The sequence below is a fragment of the Musa acuminata genome, chromosome BXJ1-3, assembly GCF_036884655.1.
Source record: "Musa acuminata AAA Group cultivar baxijiao chromosome BXJ1-3, Cavendish_Baxijiao_AAA, whole genome shotgun sequence".
Lineage (NCBI taxonomy): Eukaryota > Viridiplantae > Streptophyta > Magnoliopsida > Zingiberales > Musaceae > Musa > Musa acuminata.
Window position 1 is genome coordinate 27,976,170 of NC_088329.1, and position 10,919 is coordinate 27,987,088.

The following is a 10,919-nucleotide window of genomic DNA, read 5'->3' on the forward strand; positions in this document are numbered from 1 at the left end:
ATTCACTCGACTCATTAATTGCGGACGTACTATGTCATTACGCCATAGTCCCCAGACGATATAGGAGAAGCCAATCAATTGGGCTTGTCTTTTACTGTATATCTATAGTCCCTCATCCATCTAATATCCCAAAGACCATATATCGGACATGGTATTATCAGACCTATGTAGTTTCTATTCTAGTCTCGCTTTAATTGGATTCTCCCGAAGAACTCTTTTTCTCTCAATCCGAATGACTCTAGCTAGGGATTTGTCTGAGCAAGCACACATGAGATATTCTTCTCATGACACCGAGAGCGGATAATCCTTTATCGACACTTAATAGCTCTCGTAAGGTTGGCTACCATTCCCGATGACCAGTTGTTCTAGATTTGGAACTTCCAAACCTATAAGTTCAGTATCAAAGAGTGGAGAACTCTATGACATCTTTGGTGTCTCAAGTCTAAGGATCAAGTACACCATTGTAACTATGAAATCACTATCTGACAATAAGGCATCATCAATCATCCAGCATTCTATAAGCAAAACAATTAGTGAACTCATTCTCCAATGAGCACCTGTACTATATTCGTAGTGTCCCCACATGAGCAACTATGAGACCAACAGCCTTCATTATATATATGGGTATACAATACACCTATATGTTTGGTTATCTCGATGTCCCTCTTGGGTAACTTATGATCGGGATTATTTTGGATATGTGTTTAAAGGCGAATCGGTCTCATTATTCTGATCTCATCACAATCCAATTCTCATTACACAGATCTATAGACATCATAATATATTTATATAACAGGTAATATAAAGTGAGAAAATATCAAATAGTATAATAAATAGAAAGAATGCATATCATATCATACATGTCATCACTCATATGATTATCTTACAGAGCACCTATGACTAGTATTTTATACCTAGGTGCTTGCCCGACCTACTAACCTTCGTACCGGTTGATCAAAGATAAGATCAGGTTAACTGATTGTACATGTTAGCGGAAATCACTCTCTATCCTCTCGTCCTCTAATCCTAGTGAGGCGAGGGAATTAAGGTGGGCAGCTTGCCGACAAGCTATGCCCGAAGGACTATCGAATCTATCACCCTATGGTCAAATTCCCTTCCTCCTTTCTTATAGGCATGGAATGATTTTTTCATCCTTTGTCTAGCATGAAGAATTATTGAGGTTACATCATATCGCCAACCATTAATGCAGGATAGATTAGGACATGCTCATTGGCATCGTCGGGGAGCTGATGATTTAGAGTCCTTATGTGCCTGCTTTTATGATGGATGAGCAGAAATAAGACAGGATTATCCCTATGACCCTCCAAGATATGAAATTAACTGATTGCAAATTTCAGATACAACAATTAGTTCGTACAACTTACACTTGTGTTTATTGTGTACAACAACTCAATACAAGTTACCCAAAAATGAACTGGAGTAAAAAAATCTGTAGGTAGAGTCCACTGGAAATGAACATAAAATTCAACCTCGTAGAGGGTTTATATCCCAACAGAGTTATTGTAATGAAACTACGTCAAAATGATATAAAAAAGTACAATTCATATATCAATACACCTTTGACGCATCAAAAAGTAAGTTACCTGTGTGAGGCGTGAGGCCTATTTAGCTTATAGTAAGTACTATGAAGCATCATCTGTGTTCATAGTGAAGAAGTAGCAAGAGGGAATGGAAGTAATTCTAAAAGGCTTCCTAAGACCACAGTTGACATATAGACACAACGTAGATGTTAGTAGTTTTGCTGTGACCGGGGAGTAACTTCTTCATCATCTTCTCATGCAGAGCGTAAGATGAAAATTGTTGGGTGATGGTATGGATTCATGTTATAAATGGGTGATGAGGAGCTGCTGCGTCAGGGTCACAAGCAGCAAAGTTCATTGTTCTAGCCGGCATCTCATGAGTGTGCTTCCCCTCATACGTAGTGACAAAGTAACCTGAATCATCTGAAGCCCTCTCGACGTACTTACGCACATTGCATTTGGGGCCGGTGCATCGGTAGTAACTTCTGCAAGAACAACTTTATTCCGTAATGTTGTACTGTGGAGATGCATTAGAACATCCACAAAAATACAACAATATGATACTGAAGAAAAATAACTCAATAAATTAAACAAAATGAGTTTTCGAGTGAGTTTCTGGCAGGATTTACCTTGGATAAGTATTTCCTTTCACCACTTTCTGTCCGTACTTTCTCCAGTGATAGCCATCTCCAGAGATTTCAGATTCCGTGGAGGTATGCATCCCTGAGTGACGTTCTACGACACCTTCTGCAGCACCGTTCACTCCACTAACTTGATCATCATTCTTCCTAGGACAGGTACTTCAGAATTTATCAAGTGAAAAAAAAAAAATCGTAGCAGATATACGCTTAATAAATATCATAATTTCTAGTAGCAGATAAGATTTTATAATATAACCAAATGCAAGCCTAATTCCAAGCGTGACATATCATAACAAAATATCACTGGTCCTTGTGTTATCTGTTTGACTACAGTGCCACCAGACTATCACACTAATCCAAGTTTATTCTCATTTTAATTTTTCTATACGAAATGTACAATTCCAAATGGGTAAAAGGTGTGGCAAGATCATAGCTTCATAACACCTAAGATGTTATTTGTTCAGAAGAAACTATTTTCTGGAGAAAAAAAAATGAAGAAACTATTATCATATAAACTTTCAGATCATCTGGATGTTCTTCCATTTCCTTCTGTATGCAAAGGTTTTTACTGGTTCCGTTCACAAATTTGATCCATTTTTCCAGTTATATATCACCAGGATATCCATGGATGTGGATTTAAACATACCTTCTCTTGCGAGCTAGCGGCATGAGGATCATGGGAAAACGTCATCTGCCCTGGATAGGTAAGAATCCCACACAAACTGACTTCGTTATGGTTATCCATACTTCCAGTGGACACACTCATTTCTAACACACAATTACTCCATAATGAATTGAGAGTCTCCCTCCCATACTCTTCGGCGACGAAGACCTGCTCTTGTGGACCTGATGACTGTCGCTTGGGAGGTTGAGGCTTTGGATGATTGTGCTCACCCTTGTAGACTATTTCGGCTATTTGTCCATCAAATGATCTCTCCACTTTCGTCTTGACAGGACATGTAGGGTGTGTGCATTTGTAGTAGCTTCTCGGGTACTCGCTACCTTTGACTTGCTTCTGCCCATACTTTCTCCAATTGTAACCATCGTAAGACGGCCGATCTCCACTACCTATGGATTCCTGAGTCCTCATATCAGGTTCCATGTTCTGAGGCACCAAGTTTGAAGGCTCGTAAGTCTGCTTCGTATCAAACTGCGAAGGTGAAATCCGCTGACGGCTGTAGGTAGGATGGTAATTGTAATTTGGTTTTACTTTCTCTAGAACTAAAACTGGGAGTTGATTATTCGCAGCAGGCTGTTGATGAACGGCATCTACGTTTCCCTGCTCAAAGGAAATACAAGATAACATTTTTCCGAAAAGTTTTTGTGTTCTTGTGAGTCTAAAAATGCACGAGAAGATCATATTAATTTGACTTGCTACGGCCGGCTAAATACTACCTACACAAGGGAAAAATATAGTAGAAGACATACTGACCAGATTCGCCAAGAGAGAAGCAGTGGCCCTCGAAATAAATTTTGCAGTAGGTTTGTATAAAACATTTGATTCAGACTCTGCTCTCATGGTTGTCACAGATACCTTCTCCGACAAACGAGAGGGAACTGATTCTGATTCATCATCCTGCAAGTGTTTTCATTATGAGTCAAGTGTGAAGTATCAACAAATATTTCCTGCTGATCGATTACAAAGCAAAAGCCGCCAGAAACAACAAAATCTACTACTGCATCATTATAATTAAACTCACGGCTGGAGAAACAACTCTAGCTGCAGAATCATGTGATGAGGATTTAAGTCTCGTAGTCTTTGGTTTGATGGCAACTGTTTCCTCAGGAAAAGAAGATGCAGGAGGAGAACTTGCGCCTCTTGCAAGGAGGTCGGGGATGGATCTGAATTTGGAAGGCCTTGCTGCCATAGGTTTAGCGATCTCAATCTTCTTTGCATCTTGCATTTTTCACCTGAACATATCACCAAACACCATTTAGATCCAGTAGAACCCGATCAAGAAGAGACTTCAGCTACTCTACAACTGATGGTATTCTGAAACATGGGAAGGTTAATGTCAGAAGAAATGAAAATTAGGATGATAGTTAGCTACCAAACCCTGTCTCTCATAGAGAAAATAAATTACCAGGAAATAATTATACTGTTGGACAATAAGCTTGCAATAAAAAATTATCTTGCAATGAAACAAAACAGCAAAAGTAGACACCATCACCAGAGAACACACTTATTTATTCTTTTGAGATGAACCTTGCACCGCCCAGCAATGCTTGTTGTTTTCCTCTTCTGCTGGACTCGTCCTGACCGGCAGTAACTTGGGAAAGTTACTCCCTTGGTTCACGAGCTTAATTTGTAACCAATAGCATAGACCTTTTTTATTGTCAAGCAGCCTTTCTTTGTTCTCGTCAAGTTTTCCTCTGCCTACATCCAGTGCTGATATTTGGGACAAACTTTGTCGAGTTTACGCGGATTGAGGTTCAATCACAAGTTCAATTTTTGTGGATAAAACTGCATACTATATTTTAATATATGCCGCATAGTTAACTTTTAATATGTGACCAGCGAAATGGCTGTCACGTTGATACATATTATCGACATGTCGTTTGCCCAAGGTCACATCTACCACATGCGGTCAACAAGTGACAAATGATTTGGAGAGCACACTAGTGCTACATGAATACGCATGGCCGACCACCCGAGGCCACATCAATCACATGTGACTAATGCCACGTATCTCCAACTTAGAATGAGCCAATCAAATAATGCTCTGAATTCGATAGACACAATGACACTATCTTGATTGGGCTCCAAAACACAATCACCCCTATTACTCTCGATGATTCCTACAGTAATGACTATTAGAGCTACCTATAAAATGGATTTTTTCAATTACGTTCTCCACAAAATGAAAATTTTCCTCAAGAAAGCTATCCAAGTAATCTGAATAGTCCAAAGTCGAAATCAATTTGATCATCCGAGAGGCATTCGTTGAGAACACTCTCGACTTATTTTCATAGGTTCTACTCTTTTAAGCAATGACTTGAACTGAGATTGACACAAGAAGGATTTCGGTTAGATATGAAACCAATTTGAACTCAGACAATCAGAATCAATACTAACAACTTCATATAAACAGGAAGAAAAAGAAGATTGATGATGATGATGATATGAAATACTAGCACTGATGACTACAAAAGATCACAACCTCTAGAGTTATTATCTTATGTAACCAAAGAAGTAGAAGATGTTGCATAATCTCATAGTAATTAAAATCTTACTATAAGTTCATCTGACATTCACATAATTTATTATTCTTAATTTTCTCTTAACACTTATTTTGGGATTCTTTTTCTCATAATATTTTGCATTATTCCAAAAAAATCAAGATCGCCCGAGTAGGATGACCAACAAAAGTCAAGAGTATTTATTCCGCACTCGGGCAGCTTTCAAAAACAAATCTTCTCTACGATTGTCGTTTGTCATAACATGTGGAACATGTTGCAAATTATGGACCATGCATTGTTCAAACAATATGACTCTAGGAATCAACTCGAACACTAATGATGCTTTTTCACTTCGATAGCCATAAATCAGATTGTTTGTATGGAAAGGACCAAAAATGTGAAGTTACCAATATATTCAAGTTTTTCACGTTTATTACTTTAGAAGCTCATACAATTGATAGCGTTCCCTAACCAAAAAGGACTCCAATAAAAGAAAGAACGAAATATACAAATATATAGAACAGGAGCAATCAGCAAACGCATTACCTACCGAAGCAACTTTCTCAGACCTTTTTCCTAGAAAAGCTTATCAAATATTTAAGATGACAACAAGAATTGAGAAGTTGCAGAAAGTGAGAACAGGAATATGAATTTGTCTGCCCATCGCATAAAGTTGGTAAACGCAATTATGTCAAGAAAGAAAGAGATACACAAGTGTTTAGCTTTAGTTAAATTCTTTCGAGAGACAGATAGGGATAAAATGAAGGAAAAGGGAAGAGAGACAGGAAGTGGGGAGTAGACTTGTAGTTTTAATGGGGTGGAAGACTGACGATAGAAACAGCCGAAGAAAGAGACAAGATCTGTATGAGACTTCGGGAATGAGGACCGTTAGGCTTGAAAGGAGTATCATCAAAACTTTGGGAACACCTATGCTTTTCCACGTAACGTGACGTCTCTATAAAGAGCGTACCGTATATTAGAATCTAGAATATGGGATGGATTTATTCATCCGATAATTTGATAGATATGTAGCCACGTGGTGCAAAATGTTTATGATATTAGGACATCACCCAACTTCTAATTTAGATTTTTACTCACTAAAGTGATATGAGATTAAATTAGAGTATTATAGTTACTCCTAAAGATTCATATTAATATAGCACAAAATCAAACCTTACATGGTGCATGGTGATATCTAATTCAATGATGATTTCATATTGCAATATGTCTCTAAGTTCATTCATAAAAAATCCTATCACACTTGAGCCCATGATCATGCCAAACGTTTGATAAGATAATGATAAAACCATGTAACTTGATATAATAATGCTTTGCCTAATAGAAATATTTATGTGTAAGAGGAAAAGTGATATCTTGAGAAGATAGTCTCGTATCATTAATGATTAGAAGAGTTAGACTATATATAGTAGGTTTGGCTCATAAAATGATTTGGACTTATCATTACAAAGTGCTATAATATTTTTGACATTACTGAACCGCATGTACACATAATTTGCGCTCATCATTATAAAATATTACAAAATTTTTTATACCTATTAACACACGAAAATTATTGATTAGTGAGTCAGCCTAGTTGGTCCACTACCAAAAGTGCATGTCCTTCGTGATGATTCCTCCTTGCTGACACAAGGGGTTGGCATAGCGATCTTCTATAGGGACCCTGTTAGGGGAGGTGGTTTGCCAAGGGTGGTCCAACCCTCGTATAGTGAAGTTGGGTTAGAAAGCTGGGTCATCCTTATTGCTGGGTCATCTCCTGGCTATGTCTCTGGATGGCACCGGAGGTCCTGCACAATAGGCCTGTGCCGGGGGCATCCCAGCTCAGTCTCTATGATGCTTAAGTCAAAGAAATAAAGAGTGAAGTTAATAATGTAAGTGAGAGAGTGACGAGCTCTTACCTGCTTGCCCCTATATGGCCTAAGGCTCAGCTTTTATACTTGAGCGCTTGGTGGCATGGACGGGTGCTCGTGAAGTGCCCCACCCCCCCCCCCCACCTCAACATGCCGGAGGTATTTAATGAGGGTAGCTTATCGGCATATGCCCCCAAGGGCGTCACTTGGGGTGGACTATCGGGGTGGCTCCTCCGGTATGACCCCCTTACACTTTTGGGTCAAATAGGGAATGGTCCCTCTATTAGCAATCCGGAAGGGTTGGCTCATTGAGCCAAGCTATGCCGCTAGCCATTAATGAGGGGGCATGGTCCCCTTCTCGATTGTAGTACTAGTGAGGAGAGGGTCTTGTGAGCCCATTTTAGGAGGTCGGGATAGGCATCGTGATCTCCTACTGGCAGTTGCGGGAGTAGATGGCTCCCATGTTGGTGCTTAGGTGCGGCTTCCTTGGCCTACACAGTAGGGGGGAGTTGATAGTGCTAGGATTATCCCTATTATTTGTCCCCCCCCCCCCCCCCATTCCTTGGCGTACGTGGTAAGGGGGAGCTGGTAGTGCTAGGAGTATCACCATCATTCATCTCCCCCCCGCCCCCCCCCCCCCCCCCCCCCCAAAAAAAAAGACATTCTTCGAAGCTTCGAACATAGGCCTAGAAGGACATCATTTGTCATGTATCCCTACGTGTTTATGCAAGCATTGTTTTGGCAGCTAGTTTATTCTTGAGGCTATGGTGGATGTTGTGAGATTTGGTGAGGCGGGCTGTGCTCTCTTACTAGGGTGATCTCTACGTTGTTGGTAGACATATATTATCCTAAGGGACCCTCTCTTCTTTCTCCCTCTCTATCTTTATTCTCCCCTTTCCACATAGGAGTTCATTCTCTCTCATTTTTCAACCTCCCCCTTCTTCTCAAGGAGGTTTTCTTCTTCGTTTTTACCTCCCCCTTATGCTTAGGAGGTTGGGTCTTTTTTTAGGCATGCCCCTTCTTTCGCTTCTAGGAGTAGGTACTCAATCGCTTAAGCAGGTGTGTAGGTCCATAGTATCGGGTTTCAGGGGTATCAATCCACAATAGCAGTTTTAGAGTATTAGTTCACCATAGCGACTTCTACCATGATGGGTCTTGGCTCGATTGCATGAGCAGGAGGATGATTGTGCCGTAGCAAAGGTATTAGTCTACCATAATGGCTTCCATCGTAGGTCTTGATTCGACCACATGAGCAGGAGGATGCCATAATAGGGATATCAATCTGCCATAGTGAGTCTTGGCTAGACCACGTGAGCGGGAGGAGGGACCCGTCATGACAGGTTTTGACTTGACCACATGAGCAAAAGAAGGGAACCATTGTGGTGTGTCTTGGCTTGACCACGTCAACAAGAGGAAGGACCCATCATGGTGGGTTATAGCTCAACCACGTAAGCGGGAGGGGGGTGTTAGGATCAGAGTGACACTAAGAGGGGGGGGGGGGGGGGGGGGAGTGAATTAGTGTAGCGGATTGAAACTTATAAGTTTAAAATCAATTTCGTAAATGGGTAGAGATTTCGATTCGACAAAGGATGACTTAGTAAAAATAGCTCGAGTAAAGGAAGGAGATAAAAACCAAAAGTTTGCTACTAAGTAAATAAATGTTTCAGAAAGTTAAAACACTCACACATATAAGGAACATTGCAATTTAAAGTGGTTTCGTCAAATGACCTACATCCACTTGCAAAGCCTTCTTCGATGAGGCTCCCAACTTCCACTAGTAAATCACTTTGAAGGGGAAGGACCAAATACCCCTCTTACAACCTTTTTACAAGTGGTTCATACTCTTATAGATTTTTCAAAGAAAAAAAGGGAGGTGAACACTTAAGCTATTGAAAACAAGACTTTGCTAAAACTTTTTCTTAATTTCTAACTTCTCAAAAAGGTGTCTTCTCTGTGGAGAATTGAGGGGTATTTATAGACCCCAAGAGAATTCAAATTTGAGCTCCAAATTTTGAATTCCTTTTGGGTTCCCGGAGCTGGCGGTGCCACCACCTATCGGTGGTAGTGCCATCGCCTGTCAATGTCACATTGATCGTTTACTAGTGGTGCCACTACTTATCGATGGCGGTGCCACCACCCGACCTTTCAGTTGTTGGGCGGTGCCACCGCCCAGTTCGACGGTACCAGTGCCCGACCCTTCAGGTTTTGGGTGGTGCCACCGCCCAGTCTGGCGGTGCCACCGCCCGTCCTTACGGGTCACTAGTTGGGTTCCAAATTTGGCCCAAACCGGTTCATATTAGGGCCTAGTTGGCCCCTAACGAGGTTATAATATTAACTCTTAATCGTAACCCTAATTACATGTAAACTACGAAATTAAGACATAGTCCTAAGTAGGTTTTTAACCGGAAACATCGAGTTTCCTTCCAGCGAGCTTTCCGATGATCTTTCGACGGACTTCCGATACACCATCGGATTTCTTCCGGCGGACTCCCAGTAGGCTTCCGATCTTGTGGCGAGTTCAGCGAGTCTTTAGCAAGTAGCCAACCTTCTCGGTGTTCTCCGCGAATCTCTGACAATCTCTTCGGTAGACTTCCGAAAACTTTGGCAAGTACCCGATTTCTTCTCGGTTGGTTCCGGTAGCACTTCCGACGAATCTTCGGACTCTCAGCAGACTCTCAAACACCCATCGAACTTGACTTCGATAGACTTGTTTTATGTCTTCAAGCTAGCGTAGTTAATCTTGCACACTTAAAACAAAACTTCGATCGAGACAATTAATCCTAAGGAATTAATTAAGTTGTCCGGCATGTTATTGGTCCCTCGACGCTTCGTCCGATTCTTCAGCACATCATCCTCTCTTGTGGCCTATTGCCCAATCGGCCAGTTGACTCTACAACTCTGATATCCTTGGCACAATCTCCGCTCTTCTTGGCCTGATGCCCGAATCCACGACCCGAAGCCTTCTGTCGATACGTCGACCGATCTACCGGCCTGACGTCCAATCTTTTGACATGTTCCTTCGGTGCAACATGATTTTCCTGCTTTAATTGTCTCATCCTAATTGAAGTATCCTACGTCACTCAAAATGTAGATTAAATCATAAGTGTTGAATCTCGTAATTTGATGATGAAACTACTTGATATATGTTTATGATTTAATCTGCGTTTTAAGTGACGCAGGACGCCTCGATCAGGATGAGACAATTAAAGCAGGAAAATCATGTTGTGCCGGAGGAACATGTTAGAAGATTGGACGTCGGGCCGGTGGATCTGTCGACGTATTGACAGAAGGCTTCGGGCCGTGGACTCGGGCATCGGGCCAAGAAGAGCGGGTATTGTGCCAAGGATATCGGAGTTGCGGAGCCAACTGGCCGATTGGGCAATAGGCCGCAGGAAAGGACGATGCACCGAAGAATTGGACGAAGCGTCGAGGGACCAATGACATGCCGGACAACTTGGTTAATTGCTTAGGATTCATTGTCTCGATCGAAATTTTGTTTACATATGCAGGATTAACTACGATGAAAGTAAGACATGCAGCAGGAGTTACGCCGGAGTCATGACAATGATCACGTTGGGAGTTCAAGAGCTCGACGGAAGTTCGGACAGTCGTCGGAGGTTCTGCGGGAACAAATCCGAGAAGTCCAGAAGATTGGCAAAGGAGCTCGTCAGAACTTGCCAAGTGGATCG

At 41.4% G+C, this 10,919-nt stretch overlaps 1 protein-coding gene across 1 annotated transcript; it reads right to left on the minus strand.

The window, feature by feature from the left end:
- Window positions 1-1,380: 1,380 nt before the first annotated feature.
- Window positions 1,381-4,224, minus strand: LOC135637210 (WRKY transcription factor 44-like). The gene is made up of 5 exons (XM_065149754.1): window positions 3,883-4,224; window positions 3,615-3,758; window positions 2,829-3,461; window positions 2,171-2,329; window positions 1,381-2,026 (listed from the first exon to the last, which is right to left on the minus strand). The coding sequence occupies exons 1-4, from the start codon at window positions 4,084-4,086 to the stop codon at window positions 2,321-2,323; spliced, it is 990 nt and encodes a 329-aa protein (XP_065005826.1). The 5' UTR covers window positions 4,087-4,224; the 3' UTR covers window positions 1,381-2,026; window positions 2,171-2,320.
- Window positions 4,225-10,919: the final 6,695 nt, after the last annotated feature.